Here is a 27,140-nt window from a genome sequence, read left to right as displayed (position 1 = left end):
ATGTCTGCCGGCGATCTGCGCTGCGCGGCGGGCTTCACGTTCCGCCCCCTGCCCCAGAAAGCTTTCCCCTGCCTGGAGGACAAGGACATCCGGGACCGGCTCCTCAAATGGTGGGAGGGGGAAAGCCCTCTGCAAGAGGCGCCTCGTTGGGGAGCCGAGGGAGGCGGGTGGCGCTGAGGGCTGGGGCCGTCACCGCGCCCTCAGGGCGCCCGCTCTGGTAGTGGCGGGGCAGGGTCTCTCCTGCTTCCCTCTTCCCCGCCTTAAATTGGAATTTTCCTCAGTATTTTTCAGGCACGTAAACCGCCTGTCCAGAGCTAGCCAAGATGTACCTCAGCTTCGCAGCGCAGCAGTTGGCCTTTCCCCGCCTCTCCAAGGAGGGGCGGGAGCCGGTGATAAGTGAGAAGAGCAAAAATGAAAAGTAAAAAAGTATAATTGTTGGTCAGAATAGTATTTTATGTAGTGTACCTACGGAAATTTGCAGAGTGGGTTAGCACCTATTACGTCTGCAGAATTTTTAATCTAATTTTATCATTTCAGGTCTATGCAAGGCAGGATCACAGCACAAGCATTCAGTTTTGACCAGCAGTTTAAACCCTATCAAAAGGATGAATTTGTTACGGTAGTTCTAAGTTTTTGTATTTTAGGTTGACCTTTTTTTCCCATGAAATTATAGCAATTGGAAAGCTGAATAACAGCAAATATTATAGCAGTGTTAGCACGCTATTCGCCTTCTCACTGTCTCCTTAAAAGTAGGTGATTTAGGTGTGGTGCTCAAGACTTACTTTGTGGTTTAAATGTATTGTCCAGTAAAAATATTTTAGTCTGTACTAATATTACTCTGTTTTAAGAGGAAAGAATTTAGTAATTCAAGATTCCCAAGAATGGGAATCTGAACTGGATGCTGATCTTGGCCACTGCATTTAATGTCGGGAAGTCCACCCAGGGAGAGACTTTAAACAGTGTACATGCAGTTGGTACCTTGCTCACAGCTATTACTGCTTTGTCACAGTAAATACACTGTGCAAATAGATGTGCGTATGCAGCACGTATATGAAAATGCAAGAGTTTAAAGTTTATTGGATATTATTGCTTTACACTGGAATTTTGGGCTTTCAGGGATTCAAGTCTTTTGCTGATTTTGTATCCTCCACTTTTGTTGTCTGAAAAGTCAAATGTGTTCATGTGTTTGCAGACAGAAAAAAATAGTAATCTGTGTTTTTTAAAAAAGCATGTTTTTAACATATGTTGTTTTAAAAACAGCTCTTTAATTTGTTGTACATCTACTTTATATTATCCTGGATAAAGAATCCAGCCTTTTTCTATTTTAAAGAAATTCACACAGAAGTACACCAATATTTCATTTCCCACTGCTAAACATTTCAAATGATTGAAGTTTACAAAATATGCATTTGCCTTCTCAATGCTTGTCTCTTTTTGAATGTAAAAATGTAAAAATATCACTACGAAATGATGAACTCTGAGTAGCTGTGAATTAATTGAGAACAGAGGGACCATTACATTATATAGTCTGACCTCTGTATAACAGAGAGGTGGTAAAGAGACTTGGTGTTGCAGAGACTGAACAACTCAGCATTTTCTTAGCAGCTTCTTCAATAATTATTTACTCTGCTTGTATGCATATATATGTGTGGGTTTTCTTAATCTTCTTATCTGTCATTTAAACTTGTCAGCCACCAATATTACTATGTATGTCTCATTTTTTTTTAATTGATAAATCATTAAGGTTGAATACTTCAAATCTTACTGTGGAACATATTCTCCATTCAATAACTTATGGATTTTTTCTGCATCTGTTTAATAATTTTTGTGTGTCTCTACAGTTCTCCAAGCTTCAAATTTATTCACAAAATGTAAATTTAACAATCATATTTAGTTTGGTTTTTTTTTTTTTTTTACTTCAACAACATTGAATGCAGAGATAGAATTTTGTCATATTTTCTTCCATTTTCTGTACCTCTAAGGACTTCATGCAACCTTTTTCTGTGCTATTGGACTGAAAGTGCTTTACTGTAAATACTGCATATAAAAATACATGAAGATATCTTGGGTATGTAAAAGACACTGGCTAGACAAAGTTACAAACCCATGTATTTGGTAGTGTGATATTTAGTATCCAAACTGAAAGATCATACAGAATCTACTTACTAATTGGATCCTTATAATTTGCTTTGAAAGTATCCAAGGCATTATAAATGATGAATTTATGTTTCATTTCATTAACTTGTACTCTCTTATTTGAATATTATAGGCATTTTTTAATGATCAAAATGTGAACTCTAGCTTGAAGTTGCTCCCACCTTCAGGACAATGGACTACATTGGGTAAATTTAGAATAAATTAATCTTAAATAAAAAAGTCTGTGTTGTAACTATTCTCCTCTAATTTACCATTTGTAATAATGACAGTTCTTATATGTGTATCTTTACCTAGTTGAAATATTTTAAAGAATTACTTCTATTAAAAAATAAGAAAATATTCTTACCTAGTTTGTTACTAAATTATCAGATGTTACACCTTTTTTCTTGACCCCTGCATCAATCCATAAACCAAGCTACTAGAATTGATTTTAATTAGTCTGTGTCATCCTCCTGATCCAAACATATATCCAGACACAATCAACTGCATTAATTGTGGAATTATAGTGCTATCTTATTCAGATAATATTTGGAGAAAGACCCTCTTCTATAGAAGACAGATCTGAGATTATTGCTCTGTTTCAAACTGAAGTGGAGAGAGCAGAAGATTAGATAAAGCACACTGCTGAGCTTGTGTAACTATGCTATCTGCACAAGAGTGTTCCAGGTGCAGGAAGAGCCCTGTCATAGGTTACTTTAGTTGTAATCACGGTGTAAAGTTGACTTCTAGTTCGTTGCCATATCATTAACTGCTTACCACACATACTATGTCTGTAGATGGAGATGAGACACTAAAGGAAAATGACTGAAAGCAAACAGCACATGATTTTATGGCGCTACTTTGAAATTGTATTTTTGATTATGTAAATGAAACACAATTTCATGGAAATTGCATGTTATATTGTAATGGGATTTATGCATAATGTGAACTCTGCTGATTTTGTTTAATAGGCATATATTGAAAGAGCACAGTGGGAAGTCCTCAGTTCTTTTCATTTGTCTGCGAATACTTTACTGTGTGTAAATATTTAATGAACTTTGGGAGTTTTCTACCTTTTCCATTTCAGTTCTCTGGAATTGGCATAAGTTTTCCCCACTATATACAGCAAAAATCCATTTTCCAAACATGGTATCCGGCTGTTAAAACAATTGAAATATGTAAGATGCAAAATATATCTCAAGTCCCATGTCAGGTATCTCTTTTTCATTCTGGCAAGCAGAAATAAAATAAATGTATTTCAAACTATGGGTAAACCTTTTCCTGCTTTAGGCAGGAATTTCTTTAGGCTATCTGTCTAGCCTAGGACTTGCCAGTTCCTGTAGTGCAGGTCAGTAGGTTACATACCTTGCGTGGAGAGCAGAGGGTCACTTGCCAAGTATCTCAGCTCAGCTCCTGATTCCGTTCAATCTTCCGCAGCACAGAAGTAATACATTTTGTTCTGAGGACTGGAAGGGTTCCCTTTCTAAATCCTGAACAGCTGGTATACCCCATTTGCTCTTAAAATTTCATCTTCCCATTCTTTGCCTATTTTTGGTGAGGAATGTTGGCACATTTTTCTATACTTAGTCTTCATGTGCATTTTTTGAAAATATAGTAAAAATTAGCTTTGAGTGGGAGGAGATAAAAGATCATCTTCTAGTATTTTCTTCTTCAGACATGCTTGTATATTAATCCAAATACACTATTTACTTACAACTGTAGAGTAACTCTTTTATCCTGTTCTTTAAAGAAAATACTAGAAATGGGATTATTTTACTTTTCAGAAAATATGAAGAAAATTACATAATCTAGATTGATTCAAATATTTGCAAACAAAAATGCTGGGTTTTTTTTTGCAGGGGGAACACATTTTGGATGCATAATGTAAACAGGATTTAGATAGGTTCTTAGAAAACTCCCTTCTCCTCACTATGAGTTTGGGCTGAAAGTATTTATGGACCCACAGAAAGACGTCAACGTTATATAAAACATCAAAATAATATTATTTTATGAGAGTGTTTGTTTTCATAATCCTTTTGTCTTTTCCAGGCTGTGGCCTCCTTTTACCTTCTCACTAAGAATTTGTTTTTATTTTTCTTTTTAATTCAGTGGCATGGTTTCACTTTAATTTTTATTTCTACCTCTTCTCTGTTACTTGTCTATCTCCTTTTCCTAAAACCTGTTCCTAAAAGTTCTTTATTGCTTTTTTCCCCTATGTCTAATCTCATTTTTTATTTCTTCTGTCTGCTTTTCATCCTCACCTTAGTATTAGCAGACCATAATATCCTCAATCTCCCTCTGTTAGATTAAAAGGTGGCATAGAATGTGGTGTCCCCCCTTAAGGAATGCAACTTGTACCTCCCTTCTCAGCTGCCCCAAATGTTGGGATTCCTGGTGGAATCCCACAATAGTACATTGTCTCAAAGACTCCAGCTTTAACACTACTTGAAATACAACATTTTAGGTAAACAATACACAAAGATATTCTCTAGTGTACTTCATCTGATCAGACAGATTCTTAATGACCTATTCTCATACCACACTTTTTTGCCTCTTGTAGTAGTGATATTTTTTCCTCTCTTCCTGACTGTTTGGCAAAGTACTTGATAGTTCTGCCGGGGGCTTTAAGCCCCCACCACACTCCCTTCATCTGTTACTCTCCCTTCATCTGTTACTCTCCTATTTAAAAAACAGAAGCAGCAAAAGGAACAAATTTGATGCATACCAACTTATGTCTTGAGATTTGTATTTTTAAATAGCTGCAATGAAAACTTGTAGTTTTTCCTTGGACACATTACTGGCCTTGCACCTGTCAGCAGTCTTGGGGGGGCAGGACTGTATCTGCTTAAGCTCAGTTAACACTTGAAAAGATATCTTCAAAGGGATAGGGTTACTGTCTTTCTGTGCAAATAAAACTTAGTGTTTGCCTAAGAAGGATTCTTGAGCTCCATATGTACTTGAAGCTCTAACGATTGCTGTCTTTGGAATGGGGTTTTAAAATCTGGAAGATAATCTTAAATCAGCAGGTTTTTAGACTACTGTTATAGGTTATAATTTGCAAAAATTTTAGATGTCATTTGAACCTATAAATCGGCAACCTGCACCTTTTAATTTTGAAATACCATCTCTTTAGTGGAGAGCAGTGAATGTGCATTATGTATGTTTTATATAAACTGTTTCATAAATAATAAATTGCAAGATGTTTCCCTGAGGTAAAAATCTTTCTTAAACTTTAGAGGAATTCTAAACATACTTAATTTGGGTTTTATCAGCCACATACTAGATATGCAACGTGTTCATTTAAAAGTATACTGGAGGCATAGATACTCCAGAGCTAGCTGTTATAAGAAGCTTAAACTGCATCGGTACTTTTCAGCTTTGTTTTCCACTTGCAGAGTTCTCAAGGCATTTCTTCTTCCTATTTTATTGCTCGCTTTACAGTATTATTAAAACAGGTTACTCTCTTCCAAGAAATTCTGAATCTGCAATTTCAAATCTCACCTCTCAAATGGATACTATTCTCCATTGTGTATTGCAGTGTATTTAAACCTTTCCATTTATAGTTTGGTTTTCTGAACTACTGAATAGATTACAAGGTTCTCGATTTTTTTTTTCCTGATGAAAGTTTTTATAAAATCTTGTTTCAAAGCACAAGTGTGTCTCCTTTCCTCCCCCTCCCCCAGTAAAATCCTAACAATTTGAAGGCCTCTAAATAGCTCAGTTTCTTATACTTTGAGCTCAATAACTGGGAAAATGTAAGATGTCTCTGTTTTTCTTAGGTTATTTAACATCTGATTTTTATTAGTCTTGACTCATGGAGTTTTTGATCCATAGGTCTTTACCAAATAATTTCTATGTTAGAGGCTGATTTGGCTCTTATTAAATCTCTTATGAAATAAAAATCCTATCCCTGTGAAAGAAAGCTGGAGAACTGGAAGTTAGAAGAGTCTGAAAGTGAGGGGGTGGGAGGAAGGACAAATCAGTCAATCAATAGCAGTTTGTGTTTTTTTCTTAGGCTGTGAGGTTGCATGCCATGGGTTTTTTCTGACTTGTGATTTTGGTTACATAGTTTGATTATTTTTTGATAGTCACTATGTGGACAGGTAGGACAATGTTCTAAACCTTTTTTCTTTAATAAATGGTACCCTTTTTCATAGTCATACCTGCAGATGCGAAGCCAGGCCATTAGATGCCAAGCGAATCTGTAGCGAATCTCTGTAGCGAATTTTCTTTACATCACATTGGCCCAATAAAATAATTATGAAGTTTCTTGACAGTATTTTTAGCTTAAGCAGACGTTTTCAAGCCATCAGTTTGTAACTTCTTTTTAATTATTTTCTTAGTGTTGCTGTGGCAGGTGGTACAGGTTACAGATACCAAAATGCTAGCCCTACTTAACCTATGAATAAGCAGCCTCGATGTAGTAAATCATGGGAGAAATCCCAGAGGAGTTTTTTTAGGGGAAGAGAAATTTGTTATGCTACACTTGCAAAGACTAGGATGAGAATGAAATGACATTCTGGGAGGCATTATCCCTTTTTTGGCATGTTTCTGTTCCTGAAATACTGTCATCAAGGGTGAAATTTGAACATTTCCTAAACACTAATCTTTAGTGATCCTTTAGGTCAGTTTGTCAGGACACCTAATTTTATCTTTAACTGTATGGTCAAAAGCCTTTTGATATTGTGATGTTGGTGACCAGTCTCCCATTAAGGGAACCTACAGCGGAGAAAAGTCATGGAAAGATGTAATGCTGTGAATATTATCTCTGCTGAGGCACATTGCCCTTGTGTTGCATGCTCACCTGTGTCCACGCTCTCCTGTGCTCCCCTCTGCTGCACTTTGAAGGGTGTTCAGAGGGACTTGGAGATGAGCAGAGAATATGTTCTAATATTTGGTCTGAACACTTGGACCAGTTGAGATCAGATGGAATGGACTGAGTCCAAAGTTTCCTAAATATGGAATCAAACGCTATTTGAGATGCCATAAGTTATCCAACACCACACATACAGATTTGTAGATGTAACACTGTATATAAAGAAGATACGTGCCCTTATGGGCTAATACCTCACTAAGGAAAATACTGCAAGGTATCTCAAATCCCACTAGATGTCTGTGAGCAACAGGATGAAGCTTTGGATCACTTGCAAGCACAGAAAACAGAAAAAAGATAGAAAAATGTACTCAACACTTAATGAGTATAGAGAGAATACTTCAGATTCATACAAAAGGTGCTGATAATACCTTTTTCATCTTCTGAAATAGCTGGTTAGTAAAGCTTACAGTAGCTACAGCATAACTTTTTAAGAAGTTCAGATATAATATTTAACAAACCAAAAATTCATCAAGGCTGTGTTCACTTTGGGGTTTACTTTGTGGGGTGCTGTTAGCAGCTATTGACTTTTGTACTGCATCAGGCTGAATTTGGTATTTGTCCTCAGATTCTTCAAGGCTTAAGCTGTGGATTGTGATTTTCTAAGGGTGTGATCTAACGTGCTGTTGAGTTCACACGGTGTTTCATCTCTCTATTGTTCCGGCTGATAGTATTACCAACAGGGGGAGCAGACACATGAGCCTTAATGGAAAGTATCATTCAGATGAATTTAATGTTTTCTTTATGCTTGTTTCTTTCTTAGCTTGCTTTGTTTTCTGAGAGACTCTGTGATTGAGTCGTACTTATATGATCTGTACTTTATTTACAGAATATCCCACGCACAACTGTTTAGAGAAGTTGATTATTTCCACACTGTATCAAATTACTGTAAAACCATTAGTACATGGAAATTCTCCCATTGTAATTATTGCAAGAGACTTGGAGTGAAGCCTTCCTATATATTGCAGGTTCCAAAGTAACAAAAACTGAAGCTACACTGGTGCCTTGTACAGAGATTTCCATGTCATTTTTTGATCGGCTTTACTCTGAAGGAATTCTTAGAGAAACTGGAGATATTGTAAAATGTTATGATGACTATTACGATGATATTCTCATCTCTGATGAATTAAGAAAGGTCAGTATAGCAATGAATAATTTCTTACCATTTTTCATATTCTATTAGGTACTATAAGGACCCATTTTTTTCAGTGGTTTTTCTTTTTCTGACTATCTGTATTTTCCATGGTAAAAATGGGTATTGAAATGAGTAAGACACTGCAGTGCCTGAATGTGTGAAAGCAATGCTGGTTTCCAGGTGGATCCTTTTTCCTTTTTAGGTGGGAGAAAAAGGTAAAACCTTCATCTACCTGCCCTTGTCTCAAGTAGTCAGTGCTTAGTGGGGCCTGTGGGGGGAATGCAGCTACTCATTTGCCTAGGAGGGGAAAACAAGTGGTGCCAATGGAAAGATTCTTTGATACCCAGAATTGTGGGTTCATCCAACCTTCCAGGTAGTAGATGAAATTGAATGTACTTGATTGATAGCTACATCCAGAAGCATCCCTGGTCAGGAATGCTGATCATAATGTAAGTGAAGGCATTTAAGGAAAGTCATCTTCATGTCTTTTCCCTGAAACAAAGGAGAGAAAATCATGAGAAGGGAAATTATTTTTCAGTGCACACTTGAAAATGACTAAATATAACCCCTGAACAGGCCTGCAAGGTAAATCCTGTTTGTTATACTCCAGTGGAGGTGTCAGAGAGCAGATTATCCTGACAAAGAATCTCTCTCTCAGTGGCACCTTCTTAATCAACCTGTGTCTTCCCTGTGTTTCTTTCTACTTCATAAGTAAAACAATTTTTTTTTTTTTTACGTATGTTTGTTTAGCATTAGCAAAGCATAGTGTGGGAGAACTGGATTTTGCTCTTCCCTGTATATATAATCAACATAAGCACCTAATAATTATAGAGTTGCACTCATTTGCACTCGGCAAATCCTTTGAAGGCAATGTATTTGAACCAGTGACACTGGTTACAGGATGTGGCCTGAAATACTGGTCTGTCTTGTAAAGTTCTGGGAAAAGGAGAGAACTCAAGCTCGTGTTTGAATTTCAGATGTGGTTTGTATCCTAGCAGTTCAAAATACTAAGTATTTATTTGTAATGGGTACATGTGAAATGTCTCTTGAAAATTAAGTGTATCAGATGTAGGAAAGTTAGAGGCAACATTTAAAATAAGAAATAATTGGAGTTTCAGTCTCTTTCCATTTGCCTTACCTTGGAAACAATGTGTGTTTCTGCATTTGCAAGTGGAAGGATTCACATTTATTTGAAATAAATGTGATTCCTATTTGTAAGACCTAAGATGGCAGAAAAAATTAAGAGGCAAACTCTTCTAGGAACGAAACTTCAGTCAAAACCTGAGATTGACTCAGCCAGTGCCTTGGGAGGGCGGACTGTAGGGGGCAGAAACTGTCTGCTGTTGTCAGGGTGGCCCTCTGCTGCAGAACTCCACTTTTCTTTCCTACCTGCCATGTCTTCTCTTGCTTCAAACCAAGAAGGGGGGTTGGGATACCTATGAAGTGGCCATCAGCAACAGGTTCTGACCTGACCCCTTTTAACTCAGGTTGTGTAGTGAAGTTATAAAGAGGGCCGGAGAGCAGTGAGCTCATGTCTGGCTTTCACCTCTTTGCCTGGGCTGGCATCTGCAGTTTAGCTGATGTGACTAAAAGGCCTTGTAGCCACACTCAGTTACAATTCCTGTCCACCCTTACCAGGGTGTGCAGTTGAGGCTAATCTAGCATGTCTTCTGTGTTCACATAATATTGCAGCAAAAGGCAGGTGAGACACATAGAGGCAGCTGGATAGCATGTCTGGTTAATCCAGGCTGCAGATAAAGGCTCACTAGAGTCTGCACTAAGGAATGGTGTGAGTTTGAGTAATCCCCCCAAGAGATCCTTGTGATTCCTTTACAAATGTGAGATAACTGTGTAAACTTAGAGTAAAAAAGCAAAAATAGGCAAAGTTATCAAAGAAAACTAAATGGCAGTAACTGACATGCCAAATCTTCTTCTTTGCCCAAAGAAGTGGTAAATGCTCCCATCCCTGGCAGTGTTCAAGGCTAGATTGGAGAGAGCCTTGGATGACCTGGTTTAGTGTGAGGTGTCCCTGCCCATGTCAGTGGGGTTGGAACTAGATGATCTTAAGGTCCTTTCCAACCCACACCATTCTATGAAATATAGGTAGTTCATTTTCAGATTGCTGACTGTTTTGTTACCATGATGAGCAACAAACCAGTGAAAAACAACTCTTGAAAAAACTTCCCTTAGGTCTTGTGGGCACACATCTAGCAGTGATTCTGCTTTATATTATCTGTAAATTTTGGACATAACTGCATCATTGGAAGAAGAATTTAGACAGGAGTACTTATTTATTTCCACCTCTATTGCATTTATTTTATATGGACATAAACTCTGCGACACACAGCAAATTAGTTGCATTGTTTATAAACTTAATCTCAAATAAGAAATTTTCATCTACTTGACCTCCTTGTTATTTTCTTGTTCCACAAGGTCTTGCTTCTGGAAGATTCAGACCATTATGACATATTCAGTCCATTGGATCGCCAGGAATTTCTGTTCTGTCTTTTTAAGCACTTTTGCATTGGAGGAACCCTTTGCCAGTTTGAAGATGCAGTTGGCCCATACTTAGAAACTACAAAAAGATTTTATAAAGACTTAGTTAGGTAAGTGTCTCTGTGTTATACAATTGCATATGTATGCACTGCATACATATGCATACACGTAGATAATTTGTGTCAATTTGTGTAAATTCATTTGCATTACTGCTTCAGGAATGGGGCTGTTATTCAATCAATCTGCAACCTTATTCATCTTCAACTATCAAAACAATGTGTAACAGTGGTTGTAGTTCAGTGGCAAAATCTATGCAATTTTAATGGCATCTGTCCCACATAAAACCTTTTCTTATATTATATATATTGACATTGATGTTTTATAATTCAATCCCATTTCAAGGATTTTTGTTTCTGCAATTGTCTACTGAAAACACAGCATGGCACCGGAAACCAGATTGTGTTCCTACTGTCACTGATAAATATCAGCAATTAAGTCTTGGATGTATAGTCTTGGGCTACATTCAAGCTGCTTTTGTCTTAGGATTTAAATTTGAGATACTTCAGTCAAAATTTTAAGTTTTCTATATATTTTATTCCAACTGATTTTTTATTTTTTTTTTAATGCATTTTGCTTTTGGTATTCTTTATTCCACAAATACACTTCTTGCAGCATAAAGCTAAGGGTGATAGAATCATAGAATAGTTTGGGTTGGAAGGCACCTTAAAGATCATTTAGTTCCCTGCACTGCTATGGGCAGGGACACGTTCCACTAGACCAGAACGCTCAAAGCCCCATCCAACTTGGCCTTTAACACTGCCAAGGATGGGGCAGCCAGAGCTTCTCTGGGCAACCTGTGCCAGTGTCTCATTACTCTCCCTGGCTGTTAACATGACACAATGGACTTGACTTACACACATCTTTTTGGCAGGTCTGGTATATAGAATTATTTGGAATTTTATGTATTTTTTTTACTTCAGATTAGAGATGATTGATCACAGGTTCAAATTTGGGGGAAAAAGGGCTTTTTTTTCCCTGTTTTGATAGATTCATATCCTGACTTCTCCAATTGACAAAATGTCTTCTTTCCCTATTAGTGGGAAATGGAATGTAGTTATCAGTTATACAAAGACTCATTCCCAGCTGAGCTAATGGGAATATGAGGATCATGAATGATACTACCAAATTTGATATTATATTATTATTTGCCACTCATAGTAAGTATTTGTGGGATAGTAAAAACAACAATATTAACCTGAACAATGGAAAACAATTGCAAACCTCTGAAATGAGAGATAGTACAAGAACTCTGCTAATACTAGGTGACGCACAGCAATGTATGCTACAAAGGCTTCAAATTAGTTCAAATAGGAATGGCTATTTTTCTCCCTTCTCAGCTGTGTTTGGAATGGTGTGATGGCCAATTGCTATTTCATCTCCTATTTTAAGAATATACACATGCATATTAGGGAAAAAATTATGTAAGATGTATTCATCATTAAGTCTGTTCTTAAAATGTCTTTGGATAAACGTAAAATTTATGTCTGAACAAAGATACAGTGAAAGGATTAGACCCAGTGACTCTTCATCACCTGAATATTTCTTTACTTCTGTAGCACTTATGTATAGATTGCTGTATCCAAACTAAATATTTAAAACAAAATATTTGGCTGGTTTGGGGATTTTTTGTAATACTTAACCAAAGCAGCTTACAGATCTTTAATAACTTCTAAGCAGCTTTCAGATTTTTTTAATGGTCAGTACTTTTCAGGGTGCAAGTTGATTTAGTCACATGCTGTTCCCCAGGGTCATCAAAAATAAGTGATCAAAGTAGCAGTAGAACAGTTGATACTTTTAGAGAAACCACTGAAACCGAAATAGAGTGTTAGTGATATCCCAAGAAGATGGTTTAGAAATAATGAACTTAGATTGCTGCATGTATGAGTTTGAATACTGTGATTATTCACCAGAGCTTTCTTATCAGTCTGATTAGTTTTGATATTTCCATATCACATGTAGATAGAAATCAAGGGGGTTCCTCAGAAATACAGAATATGACATAAAAGGATCCATCAGTGCTTCAACTCTACCCTCCCTTTCCTTTTAAACAGTGCACCACACTAGGAACAGACTGTTACTCTAATCTGTGGATTTAGTTGACTGCTTTGACTACAGCTGTTTCTGCTCTTGTGTTGTTGAATTGACCTAGGACAAAGCACAAATCCAATCAGTTCCTTCACTTCATTGCTTCACTTTGCTGTTGAGTTGTTCTTTCAAGTTTTGTTCTAACACTCCTTTTCTTTACCCCTCTATTTCCCTTCTTTTTCCTTTTCCTAATGTAGAATTTGGTGACGATGTCAAGTAGTTCTCATCACTTAAAAAAAAATAAGAAATCTGCCAAACGCTTCCCCATGATTTCATGCTGCTTTCAAGATTTGCTTTTTCTATACCCTCAACTTGCTCCCTATTGGCCCTTTATGTATTTCTGTGATTTTTCTCATTTGCTGCTGCTTCTTTCCAGAAACATTCCTCTGTTGTTTTGGTAAGTGTTTGGGTGTTCGGTTGGTTGTTTTCCCAATTGGCAGCTTGCTTATTCTCCTGAGTTCTGAAGTACATCTACTCAGTTCATGTGACATAACTGACCTTCAGTATCAACGTGCCATGTGTCTCTCCATTTCTGTGCCTATAATGCCTGCTGATTTCTCACTGTCAGTGGAGGTGGCATTAACACTGACTACCAGTTGAAAAAGAAACTCACAATTTAACGAAATCTTTTCTCTTGCTCCTTTGTTATTGTTGGACCCATAAGAAAAGCTTTTGATCTTGACATTCTAGACTTTCCCTCCCCTTTACAATCACTGTTGTCTCCTGCTTTGTCTCATTTCTACCTTCCCCCAATTTATCCAAAATGATGTTGCTGTTTTATTACCACCATCTTGAGAGAAAAGGCCAGTAAAAGGATAAGCAATGCAGCCCTGAAGAGAGACACTCATGCAACAGTCTTAATTTCTAATTTCTAGTCCATGCTGTGCACTGTGTTACTTCCTTTTTGCACAAATTACACCAGAAAACAAAGCAATGAAAATTATTTTATTATGGCCTCTTATTTTCAGTGAACAATTGCTAAGGAGATTAGTGATCTCTTAAATTCTGGTTACCAAACAGATCACCTTCAAATTTCTGTTGAATACCAACTATTCTTTAAATAATTCTTTCTTAGACTGCTGTCCTCCATCTGTTTTCTTTTTATCTTGGATTGCAGCTCCATTGGATACTTTCTACCTATTGTAAAGTGGTATTAAATATTTCTCATGGTATTAAAAATTCTGTAAAATGTACTCTTCTTAAACTTTAATTTTTATGTCTTGAGGGCTCCAAAGCCTTCATGAAAACCAAATGGATGGTGCAATAATTACTAGCTGCTAGCTGCATTGAAAAATTAGCCCCCACAGATGAAATATATCTAATGGTGATATGGTTGTAGCGGTATGAAACACCCGTTTGTTCCTGTAACAGTTTTCTTATGGAAAAGAGCCTTGGCATAAGTGTCTTTAGTGCTTGGGAGTGGCAGACCTGGTATGGGTTTCCCCCCCACTTCTCTTTCTTACAGCCTTTTCTCTGGCCTTTCCTGAGTTCTAACTCCAAGGTGCAAGTGTTCAAAATAGTGACAAAAGATTTGAGATTTCATTTTATTAAAGCATGTCCATGTGCAGTGCTTTATTATGAAAGAATGCAACAATCTTTTGAAATTAACCCTTCTAGATATTTTACAAGCCCAGCTGGGGACTTCCAAATCAACTATCAAATGGCAGACATTTTCTCCTTTATAAAAAGGGTAACAATTCCTTCCTAATGAATTAATATACAACTTGTTGTCTCTTACAAATCCAGCAGTGATTAGCCTGTGACCAGTTGAATTCATACAAAATTTAACTTTAAGTGTCATAGCATCATAGAATGGTTTGGGTTGGAAAATGACCTTAGGATCATCTAGTTGCAGCCCCCCTGCAGGGGGGCAGGGACACCTCAAACTAAACCATGTCACTCAAGGCACTGTCCAACCTGACCTTGAACACCGCCAGGGATGGAGCATTTACTACTTCTTTAGGCAACCTGTTCCAGTGCCTCACCATCCTTTCAGTAAAGAACTTCTTTATATCTAACCTGAACTTTCCCTGTTTAAGTTTAAATCCATTACCCCTTGTCCTATCACTACAGTCCCTGATGAAGAGTCCCTCTCCAGCATCCCTGTAGGCCCCCTTCAGATACTGGAAGGCTGCTATAAGGTCTCCACGCAGCCTTCTGTTCTTCTTCTGAACAGCCCCGAACTTTCTCAGCCTATCTTCATATGGGAGGTGCTCCAGCCCTTATCATTCTCATGGCCCTTCTCTGTACTTGCTCCAACAGCTCCATGTCCTCCTTATGTTGAGGACACCATGTCTTGTCATAACTTGCATAACCTAAATAATTTCAACATCCTTGTCTTAGTATTTTGGTGTAGTTAAAATACATTTACATGACAAAAAGTTGTTAATTAAAATATAATCTGCCAATCTTTGTTGCTTAATCTTATTTTCTGAACTTAACCACTGATTTTTCTGGCAATGCCTCTCCACGGTGACAGCTGCTGCAGTATCTTGTAGTCATTGTCCTCTTCTCCTTCCTTCTGTGCCATCTCCATGCCCTTTTCCTGATAATAAATGAATTTATTTAAAGAATTGTTATTTTAATGATTGAAAGCCTAATAAAATATTGCCTGTAAGGTTAAGATATAAATAGAACCCAAAATGAATTGAGAGACCATGAGGAAGTTTGCCCTTCATAAAAGGAGAATAGATGCACGTTAAAATGGTGAAGGAACCACCATATTTGGTGAATAGTTTAGAAGTTAACAATTTGAAAGAACAAAGTGGGGTATGAAGGCTATTTTTAAGGCAACACTATCCTCTTCAAGAGGACAAGGTAGTGTTTTCTAAAACCTTTTAGAAAAGAAGTAAAGAAGCAATAAAGTGAGTAAGTTTGTCGGAGGCAACCTCCTGGTTTCTCTCAAGTCAGCAAGGGAAGACTCTCATCTGATTTTGGCAGATATGCTCTTTTGCCTTAAGAAGTACTAAAAATAAACAGTCTGAAAAATTACTTACAGGAAGCTAACCATAAAGGGAAAATTTCTCAAGGCAGTAGACTAACTAGGAAGGCTTACTCTTTGTCACCCCTTACTTTGGTATCCTAGATACATAGAACATAAAAATTAAAAAGCCAGAAAATGAAAACAGGAATGTGAAGCCAGAGTAACTTGAATGCATCTGTATCTTTTGGGGTGGTGATATATAGTAGAAAGTGCTGACCCCACTTATATACCCCCTCTATACCTTGTCCTGAAAGTTGTCACCCTTTCAGCAGAGGTGGTTAAAGACCTTCTGAACTGCTGTGGTTTACAGCCTGATACGTTAGCGTAAACTGACATCCCTGTTAGTTTATCTTAATATGCTGGTCTGTAAACTGCAGCTGAGTCATGAGCCTGTTAAGCTGTTCCTGCTGGGAAGGCAGTGCTTTCTGAGGGGTAGTAAAGCAGACGACGGGGGTCAGTATAAGCTCCAGCAATGCTGTCTCAATCCACTGTTGAGTACATCAACATGCCAGCTGCAACAAAAAGTTCTGAGAAAGCCTCCTTACTGACTCACCACAGGAAAGATCAACTCCACAGTAGAGGCTTAATTCATACGTGACTGTGTCATTACTCTACAGATGAAATCAGTTAATCAGAGAGTCAATTTCTTTTATTAGTTGGAGAGATTGAATCAGCAAAGGTGATGTTGGTTAATTTGGGGTTTGCTCCTATAAAAAGAAGCTTTGCGAAAGCAGTGGTAGTAAGGGACTGTCGTCGCAGATGGCTTTGAGCTGGTGTGGTGTAAACTGGGCTGTGTTTAACACACATACTGCAGCAACTGGGCTATATTGGGACCTTTCCTGGGAACTGAACCTGTTTGTGACAAGGCAGGTTTTGAGCTATGCAATTCTTGGAACTGTGTAAGTTTGGCATTTATAAGGCTCAACTGCTCCACAAGGCATTAATGTAAATAGGGATCTGTGAAATGAGATAAAATAATAGAAGTTACATGATGTAAATTATGAAGAAATGTAAACATCACTTAAAGCAGACCCAAGGAAAAATTACACATTTAAAAATACTTAAGTGTAAGATATGTTGAGATGCCTGGATGTCTGCAATAACATCTTAATGTTATTAGTGATGGTGATGCAAGAAATGGCAGTCTTCACAACAAACAGTCGAGAAATGTAAAAAGTCAGAACTAATACCATTCTTAGTTGCACAACTATCTATATATATAACATTCCAAAGAAGGAAAAATGAACCCAAACCATAATACTATATTCATAGAATCATACAATCATAGAATAGTTAGGGTTGGAAAGGACCTTAAGATCATCTAGTTCCAACCCCCCTGCCATGGGCAGGGACACCTCAAACTAGACCATGTCACCCAAGGCCTCATCCAACCTGGCCTTGAACACCACCAAGGATGGAGCATTCACAACCTCCCTGGGCAACCCATTCCAGTGCCTCGCCACCCTCTCAGGAAAGAATTTCTTCCTTAGATCCAATCTAAACTTCCCCTGTTTAAGTTTGAACCCGTTACCCCTTGTCCTATCATTACAGTCCCTAAAGAAGAGTCCCTCCCCAGCATCCTTGTAGGTCCCCTTCAGATACTGGAAGGCTGCTATGAGGTCTCCACGCAGCCTTCTCTTCTCCAGGCTGAACAGCCCCAACTTTCTCAGCCTGTCTTCATACGGGAGGTGCTCCAGTCCCCTGATCATCCTCGTGGCCCTCCTCTGGACTTGTTCCAACAGTTCTATGTCCTTTTTATGTTGAGGACACCAGAACTGCACACAATATTCCAAGTGAGGTCTCACGAGAGCAGAGTAGAGGGGCAGATCACCTCCTTTGACCTGCTGGTCACACTCCTTTTGATGCAGCCCAGGATACGGTTGGCTTTCTGGGCTGCGAGCGCACACTGCCGGCTCATGTTCATTTCTTCATCGACCAACACCCCCAAGTCCTTCTCCGCAGGGCTGCTCTGAATCTCTTCTCTGCCCAACCTGTAGCCGTGCCTGGGATTGCTCTGACCCAGGTGTAGGACCTTGCACTTGGCATGGTTAAACTTCATAAGGTTGGCATCAGCCCACCTCACAAGTGTGTCAAGGTCCCTCTGGATGGCATCCCTTCCCTCCAGCGTATCAACTGAACCACACAGCTTGGTGTCATCGGCAAACTTGCTGAGGGCGAACTCAATCCCACTGTCCATGTCACAAAGTCTGGATTTCTTCACCAGTACTGCTGCTGCTTCTTGTGCTCTGTATTAAGATGCAGTTCACTGGGTTGGTTTTTTTTTTTCCCTTAAAGAATATGTGAAAAGATTTTCACAAAATGTTTAGCTGAATAACTTCTCATAGCTACCAAAATGCAAACTTTATATTGGAGTCATCTGGGCCTAGCTAATACTGCTGTGATTTAGTAGCTGAAAACAATAGAGCCAATTCAGCTGACAAGACACATTCAACGGTTTTCAGTAAGATGTCATGATATTTATGTTGTCTAACAGTGGCCAACTCTGCTTTCCTGGTCAACGTGACATGAGATGAATTTTAACTATTGATCTGGATCAAATTTGAGCAAGAACACAATGCATGCAATAAAAAAAGTATTTATTAAATGTAGAATTTAATAATCAGTGCTTAGTGTGTGTTAAGTATATTATTTCCCAGTGTATGTCTTAAGTATGTATTATTCCCCTGTGTTTCAGTGTTCAAAAGAATCCTGAAACAAAAGAAATAAGCATTATTTCTACAGTCTTCAGAGTGTCTGCATATGTAAGTATTAATAATTTTTGATACAAGACTTTACTGGAAGTAACGTGCATAACATGAAAATACACAAAGCAATCATAATATTCCATATTTAAGGGATATTTTTCCATAGTTGTTATTTTTTATTCATGAACTCTTTCCCTGATCCCATCCTGTTTTCTCATCCTCTTTACTAACTTTTCATCAGTAGGCACTAACTAAGGTTTTATTTGGTAGGTCACTAAAAATAAGTTTACTGGATTACACTACAAGTTGTAGTAGTCACCCATAAACTAGTTTGTGAAAAAAAAAAACAAACCCAAAAGGTCTGAGTAATTCTGAGTTTAGACCTACTTGAGATAGCAGTAAGGATTAAGAATCCGCTCTTGACTTTGTATAGTTCTGTTTTTAGGAATCTTGCTAGAGCTTTCCAAATAGCTTGTGTCCCGTCTGTTTCTGTAAAGACTTCAGGGAAGTTTAGCATGCAGAAAGGCTAGGGTTGTGAGATGACTGCTCACCTCTTGTTCCCTCCCTTGTCAAGTCTCATTCCTATCTGTTTCTCTTGCAAAATCGTACATTTACCATCAAGATAAGTCTGAGAACTGGCTGCATGTTTACTAGATTCAGCATATCTGTCATTTAAGTGTTACAGTAGGATGAACTCCAAATTCTTCTTGAGTAACCAGAGTATGTAATAATTAAATGTCAGATAATGTACCTGCTTTCAAAAGAACTAGCTGATGTCATTTCAGACTGCACAGACTTCCCTGTGAGCTGTCAACAGCCCAGTTGTTCACCTGTGGGTCATGGTCTGTTAAGTTTTATGTGTGATTCATAAAAGGCTTTTGAAAGGTTTTTGAAAATAAGCCCTTTATGGAAGTAGCAAAATTTACCTTTCTTCTAGGTTGCAGACTGTAATAAAAACAAAATAAGAAAGCAAAACACTGGTAACTTAGAATCATAGAATCATAGAATAGTCAGGGTTGGAAAGGACCCCAAGATGATCTAGTTCGAACCCCCCTGCCATGGGTGGTCTTCTATTACTACTGTTTCCTCCCCATCTCTGAATCAAATGTATTGATGTGAACTTCGCAGATTTTTATGCCTAGGTAGATGAATGGTATTTTCCAATAGTTTCCCTAACTGTCTTTGCCATACATTAAATATCATCAGTATGAAGAGAAAATAAAAGAAAAAAAAAAGAAGGGAAAGGAGAAGAGGAGAAAAAGAAGAGAAAAAAAGAAAGAAAAAAAGAAGAAGAGGAGAAAAAGAGAAGTGAGAAAAGCAGGAGAGGAAAGGAGAAGAGAGGAGAAGAGAGGAGAGGAGAGGAGAGGAGAGGAGAGGAGAGGAGAGGAGAGGAGAGGAGAGGAGAGGAGAGGAGAAAAGACAACTTTTTGAAACAAAACCATGGATGGACAACAGAAAATCCAGTGTAAATCCAGAGCAGGCTCTCCTCCTTGTCCTTGGGGAAAACTGGGCTTTTCTGCACATTCTGAAAATTTGTGAGATAAAGGAGAGTTGTGAAATTCTGGTTTCCATTAAGGAACAACCTGAAGAATTTTCTCTCAGAATAGAGAAAGGCTTAAAAGCGTATGTCTAGATTATGTGATAGCTATGTGGATCAAAGTTCTTTAAACCCTACTTGGAAATTACAAGAAGGGCACCTACTGGAGCACAAATGTCATGCTTGTGATGAAAAGTAGGTTTAGTTTTCGGCTTCTTCTGGTAAATAACTGTAGAGTGTGTTATTATAATGTGAACGTTGATATGACAATTTTTAAAATTGCTTATTGTCTTGGTTTGTATCTGAAAGAAATGGTCATGCCCTCCTAGTCTGATAGAAATAATAAAAAGCTCTTCTGGTCAAAGTGACTTGAGCTGCTGAGAAACCAGAACACACATTTTTGCAAGCTGGATTGATTAGTGGACAAATATATATACTTGCATATTTGCACAAGTACAAATGGAATTGGAGATTAAGAACTGTATGTAACACAATCCTGATACCATCCCTTCCTTTTTATTTTATTCTTAAGCTGTGGCTAAGAAGCCTTTGTTTTGGAAACAATATCTAAAAAAGGCCACTATTAGAGATGTAAATATTTCCAGGTATTAAGGTGTAATTATACATGTCTGCAGATCCATTTAGCATCACAACCCAATAGACCTGAGCATCACAAGAGAAAGAGTTTTAAATCTTGTGTCCAAGTACTCTGTGGAACTCCAAATACCCTTGACAGCTTTGGGGCTTGCATATAATTAAAGAGTTTCTTGAAATGCCTGATCACCAGAACCTAACTTGTTCTTGAGGTGTTGAACAAATTTTTAATGTACTAACACTGACTTTAAATAGCCAAAACCTCAACTGACATTGGTCAATTCCATAAGGACTGCAGGAAGTGGATCTTCAGTAGCAATGCAAAAATGTTTAACTAGCAACCACATCTTGACATTGGTCTTCTCTTGCTCCTTTTCCAGTCTTGTGCACAAGCTTAGGTTAGTTATGGATCAAGGCCCAAAGGCATTGTGATGCTGACTACTGTAAAACCTTGCAGCTTGCTCCCCTTACTGCACTTGAGAATCCACTGTTTGGTTTACATGTATCTCTAGAAAACACCTGAAGAGAGCCAGGCATCTTAAAATTGGAGCTACAGAGCTAGTATGCTGTGTTGCTTAAAACCAGCATGCTATTTCCAGCTTGCAGCATTTAACTACCATCAGAAAATGCTGTGAATAAGCATTGTCAAATCTCTACTTGTCTTAAACAATGCTTGTATGGTGGTGCTTACCTTAATTTAAGATTTAGGATCTTGAATAGTCCCCCAAAGGGAGATACCAGAACATACAGAAGGGGGGGTCATCCTCTTTGAAACACCAGGAGATAAAATGGGGTGCCACTAACAGCTACGGGATAAAATTCACCATAAAAAGTAGTTCTTGGGCTATAAATAGGAACCCAGACCTTTTCCTTCTAAGCTGAGCCTTAACCATGGAGAGATGTTACAGTTTGCATGTTTCCTTGGTCCAATAAAAGATGAATTGTTTTATGCAAAGGAAGACTGCTTCAACAAAAGAACATGTGAGACGTGCCTCTAATCTGGAATAGTCATTGATCTGGGAGTTCAAAATGTTCCTGGAGAAAATGGACAATACATGCAATATAGCAATTTCCCTGCAGTGGAAAGGTGGAGCAGAACCTGTATTTCTTCAATTGCTGTATGAAGGTGATGGGGAGCAGGAGGAGATATTCATGTTATAAATGAAAGGAGGTGTCAGCCATGCACTTGTTGATCTTTCAGATGTTCAATTACCAGACTAAATGTAAACCCTCCAAAATTCCCCCCATGTAGTTACTGGATCCTGACTGGATTAGAAGCATGTGTCAAGCTGTGCTGCCCTATCAACGCTGAAGCTTTTATTGACATGTGCAGATGTAGGATATGAAACTAAAGAGCCCAGTTCTTGCTTTGGTTGTCAGCTCAACATGGTCTTTCAGAATGAGGATTTGGGAGTGAGGTGCTGTGCCTAGGCTCCCTCCAGCCCCCTTCCAAGGACTGGCATACAGAATGTTTTCAGTAATGGTTCAGAGTTGTTAGTAAGAGCTGTAATGGGGGCTTTCCTTAAACACAAACATTAGAAACTGAACAGATGCAGTACAAATGTTCAGTGAAAAAGAATTACTTATAGACTCATAGAATGGTTTGGGTTGGAAGTGACCTTACAGCTCATGCAGTTTCAACCCCCTGCCACAGGCAGGAACACCTTCCACTAGACTAGGTTGCTCCATGCCCCGTCCAACCAGGCCTTGAACATTGCCGGGGATGAGGCAGCCACAGCTTCTCTGGGCAAACCTGTGCCAGTGTCTCACCACCCTCACAGTGAAGAATTTCTTCCTGATGTCTAATCTAAATCTCCCCTCTGTCAGTTTAAAGCCAGCTCTACAGAATTTATTTTATTTTCCAGCTTATAGAACAGCTTTACGTATTGAGTTCCTAAATCTTTTTAAAAGGAAACACGATTGGATCATTATATCATCTGTATTTCAGGCTCTAATTGTGTAAACACATGCTTATATGTTTAATTTTACATTTTATATTAATTTTACATTTACCTCAAGGTAACTGTAACTATTCAGACAGAGCAACTGTGCACTTTGTACTGCCAAGTTCCTCATGGAGACATAATACTGCTGAAATAAACCATGGTGTATTTATTCTATTCTGCCATGAAATAAACCATTACAATTGGAATAAAATGATAATTTCAGCCAGCTTTTATGAACTTCTCATGGGTATCCACATTGTCACTAATACTGTGGTTTTTTTCTGCTCCCTCTCAGGACATTAATGGCCTGTGTTACCCTTCAAGCAAAAGCCACAATCAGACTTTTGCCTACCTGGTTGTGGACTCCTGCAAGCGGCACGTGAACACTCTGTATCACAGCTTCGGTGGAGGCTTGTTTACAGACTAGTTACAAACTCGATCCTCCTCTGGTGTTACACTGGAGGTGGCCTTCTCTCTGCACAGGTGCAGGTAGGAACTGCCCAGTTGTCTTGCAAGGAGGGGCTGCTCCTCAGTTACATGCTCTGAAGGGTTACACGTTCATGTAGATGTGACTGTGGTTAGTGATAAAAGGTTCTCTGTATTTAAGCAGCATAGTTCTTGAAGCTGTTTCCTCGGCAGTTTTGTCACATCTCCCTTCACCCCTCTGATCTAATAAAAGCTTCTTCTCTAGATGTCTCGCCCCTTTGCAACCCAGGTTTTCAGACGCACAAATGCAAGGAGAGGCTCCAGAGCCAGTAAAATCCCCGATAAAGGTCTGTCAGGCGGGCATCCATCCATCCGTCCATCCCTCTTTCCCTGCCTGCCCGCCCTCACCTCCAGCCCACACTCCAACCCGCGCGGTGGCAGCGGCGGGAGCCCGGTGACGCCCCCGGCCGTCGCCAGGTGAGGCGGAGACTGAGGGCTGCCAGGCCGGGTCTGGCCTCCCTTCGGTCCGCCAAAGGCCGGGTCCAGCGGCCGCCCTCGCTGCGGAAGGAGCCCCAGAGGGGGGATCTCGGCTCGACGCCCACGCCCACGCCCCCGCTGCGGTCGGGACGCGCGGGCGGGTGCATCCCGTGCGCAGCGGCGGGTCGCGGGCTGGCGAGCGACGGGCTCCTGGAAGTTGGGATAGAAGTTGGGGAAAGGAAAATAAAAGTTTTGGTTGGCGGCATCACTCCGTGGCGGCGGAGGGCGGGCGGGCCGGCCGCGGCCGGGAGAGGGCGGGTGGGCCTCAAAGAGGGGTGCTGGGGTGACGGACGAGCGCGTGCGTAAGGCGGCTTTGGTGTGCCCGCGGTTTGGGGGTTGGAGGGGCAGGCAGAGCCGGACGGCCCTCGGGCGGGAGGCGGTGCAGGCGGGCGCGAACAGAAGGGCTGAGCCCGTGTCGGGCTGCCTCGGTCGGATACGGTGCGGGCGGGCTCAGGAGGGGCGGAGCCGGCGGCGGAGAGTGATCCGGGCGGGCGTAACTCCGAACTTTTGTTTGGTGTGTTGTGCGAGTTAGTTTCCGCCGCCGGGACAGAGGCGCCGGCCGGGCTGGGCCGCACTCGGGAAAGAGCCGCACGCTCAGAGTTGTTTTGCCAGTTGCTGTGGCCGGGTCGGTTTCCTTGCCGAGGGGCGAGAAGCACCGACCACAGCAAGGACGAAACGCGGCCCAGGGAGCGGGGCATGCAGGGCCGGGAATCCGGGCTCTGAGCCGCTGAGCCCCGCCAGGAAAGCGCCGGGGGATCCCGACGGAGCAATGGATCCCGGGCAGCCTCAACAGCAGCAGCCGCCGCAGGCATCGCAGCCCCCGGCCTCACAGCAGGCACCGCCGCAGCCACCGGGCGCTGTGTCGGGGGCCCCGTCTGGCGCGGCGCAGCCCCCAGGCGCGGGGCCCCCCCCGGCGGGGCACCAGATTGTCCATGTGCGGGGCGACTCGGAGACCGACTTAGAGGCGCTGTTCAACGCCGTGATGAACCCCAAGGGCGCCAACGTGCCGCACACGCTGCCCATGCGGCTTCGGAAGCTGCCGGACTCCTTCTTCAAGCCGCCCGAGCCCAAGGCCCACTCCCGCCAGGTGAGGGGGGGGGCGGCCCGGCCGTGAGATCGCTCTCCCCGCCGCCGCCGAGCTCCTCCCGGGGGAGGTGTGTGGGGGAGGGGGCCGGGGCGGGAATCCGCCCTCCCCGGGGTGGGGGGCGCCCGACGGGGCGCTCGCTGCCGTGCTTCCTCCCTCGCCTTGCGGGGTAGCCCGTCCTCCTCCTCCTCCCTCCCCTCCATGTGGCCCCTCGCCGCCCGCGCCTCTGGACGCTGAGGGGGAGGTGGCGGCCGTGGGCCGCAGCCCGGTCTCCGGCGGGGCCTCGGACTCCACATCCGCTCCGTGGCGAGACCCGGCTGCTCTCCCGGCCGCTCCGGGCAGGCGGCGGTAGGGGAGCCCCTAAAACTGAAGTGAAAACTCTCAGCTCGGAAGAGAGGGAGGGTTTCGCTGTGAGGTCTGAGCCTCCCGCTTCGCGGGGCGGCCCGTCTGTTGAGGAGGGTAACGCGGTTGTGCCAAACTTCTACACCACCCCTCCACAGCGCCCCGTCAAACAATATGGATGGAGTTGCACCACCATTCATCGCTGTGCTGGGCTGAGTGGGATTAACCCCCCGAATACACACATTAAGTTCAGGAGTTAACTCCCGAGCGGCCCGTCAAGTCCGACGGCCTAGGGGGTCCGCACCCTGGGCAGCTGCGGCCCTGAAGTCCGTTGCCGGGAGCAGCGGGGCTGGGACGGGGGGTGCGGGCCCGGGCCCAGGGGAAGGCGGGGGAGGGGGGATGCAGGGCCGGGCCGGAGCTCGGCCTCCGGGAGCGTTTCGTCTTCGACTGAGTGACTTTTGCGCCCAGACCGAAGTGTTGGTGCGAGTGCGACTGAAAGTTAATGTTTAGGCTGCAGTTACCAACTTTTTGGAAGGAGACTGTGCCTACTAGAGTGTTTTATTAAGTAATGAACTTTGTTGCTAAGCTATAAAATACGTTTTATTATTGGCTATTGTCGCTTTGTCTGTGTAGCCAGTAGGAGTGAAACTTGCTCTGTGTACTGGTACCCTTGTTGTTAAGGGTCTGTCAACATTTCCATTATTAAACTTCTGTTTTGAAGGATTTATGACTTGGCTTCAGGAGTTCACTTCAGGCTGAACCTTTGGCACATACTCTCGGCCTAGGAGTTAATTCATTTTCCAAATACTAGAAAAAAATCAGTCTGGCCTTCATATTGCAAGACTGAAAAGAAAATAGGGGTGGGGCTGAGTTGCTCCTGTAGTTTTGTTTGCTTCTGAGTTGCAGACCTTTAATAGCATACTGAAATCCAGCAAGGAATAAGGTTATTTTGTGTAGGGCTTTTTTCCTAAGTTGTGCAGCTCTTACCACAGTTTTGTTGTGTGCAAATGTGAACTCTGGTATATGTTCAGCTAACACTTGGTGCTGTGTCAAATACGGTAACTGCAGTGAAATAGCTATTGTGTTTGAAATGCGCTTAATGTGTGTGACATTAATACACATTGTACTTTTCAGCTTAGCGTTCTCTTGCTTGTGTATGTTTTTCTTCATCTGTAATGCATGTTTAGTTGGATCACTCTGCCTTGTAACAGTTGGTGGTTCCTATAGCATAAACTGGAAATTTGGCTAAAGCCAGAGAATAATTTTCTTCATTGTGGACCGTCTTTTAAAATACAACTGGTTTTATTTTCTTTTTTGGTTTAGTTGTGCCACAGAAGTATTCTGTTTAACAGAAAAAATATTTAAGTTTCTGTAGTTCGCCCTGTTTTTCAAGGATTAATATGCCTCAGATTCAGTTGATTTACAACTTGTGTATTTTGTCTAAATACACTAATTCGTTTCCAATTTAATACATGAAACTTCACATGTGCTTGCATTGATACATAGTGAAACAGAATTGTCAGTCTGTATAGGAATGCAAGTGGGGCCTTACATGGTGCAATACCTTGAGTAGAGAGGTGTGGCAAAGGCTGTGATACATGCATGTTATTATAGGTGTCCATGTTGTTCTGGTGTATCTACAAAATTAATTAGTAAATATATAAAGAAAACTCAATATTGATTTAATCCAGTTTTCAGAGCTGCTTTTTCTGTTTCACGGTACACTACTGGCAGGGAAGTTCTGTGTACTTATGGCTGGTAAGTGATGAATGGTTTTGTGAGTCACTTGTGATTGACTGGTTAAAGAGTTTGCTGAAGCTCTGCTTTGGTTGAAGTATGGACAGACTTTATAAGCTCCCTGTACCCTTAAAAGCACAGTTTGTGTGCGGGTTAGGAAATTTTGTCTTCAGTTTTGTGGTGTAGGTGATTTGTATGGTTGAGTTCAGGAGTCTTTGCTGATGGATCTCACTGCTGTCAGCATTTCTTGGTACTTTTCTCCTTGTGGAACCTTTTAAATGCTTGCAGAGGGTGTATGTGTGGGTGCCCTTGACCCCCATTTCAAAAGGAGAGTTGTGATCAACTTCCCCATCAGACAGTGGGTGCGATGGGAATGGGAGGTAATGTACCATGTAACGTGCTGTATGAGGTCTGCTGACTGCCGGCAAGCTTTTCTCTTAACCCTGCACCAGGGAGTAAAGAAC

The 27,140-nt window shown here is 41.0% G+C and overlaps 2 protein-coding genes across 5 annotated transcripts in view; both read left to right on the top strand.

The window, feature by feature from the left end:
- On the top strand, positions 1-22,977 carry CFAP300 (cilia and flagella associated protein 300; the record flags this gene model as incomplete). Its single annotated transcript, XM_080613567.1, has 7 exons — positions 1-110; positions 538-619; positions 2,270-2,342; positions 7,978-8,144; positions 10,578-10,750; positions 18,464-18,530; positions 22,846-22,977. 7 exons carry the CDS (start codon positions 1-3, stop codon positions 22,975-22,977), a joined length of 804 nt encoding a protein of 267 aa, XP_080469693.1.
- Positions 22,978-24,282: 1,305 nt separating this feature from the next.
- YAP1 (Yes1 associated transcriptional regulator) overlaps positions 24,283-27,140 on the top strand; it is a gene marked incomplete at its 5' end in the record, with an annotated part of 82,464 nt that continues 79,606 nt past the window's right edge. For all 4 annotated transcript variants that reach the window (XM_080613870.1, XM_080613869.1, XM_080613868.1 and 1 more), the window contains one exon: positions 24,283-24,600. In XM_080613870.1, coding sequence (XP_080469996.1) covers positions 24,283-24,600 — 318 coding nt within the window. The remainder of the gene's footprint in view (positions 24,601-27,140) is intronic.

Source organism: Psittacula echo, assembly GCF_963264785.1.
Source record: "Psittacula echo genome assembly, chromosome: 3".
Lineage (NCBI taxonomy): Eukaryota > Metazoa > Chordata > Aves > Psittaciformes > Psittacidae > Psittacula > Psittacula echo.
The sequence above is the reverse complement of the archived record's forward strand: the minus strand, read 5'-3'. Positions and strand labels throughout refer to the sequence as shown.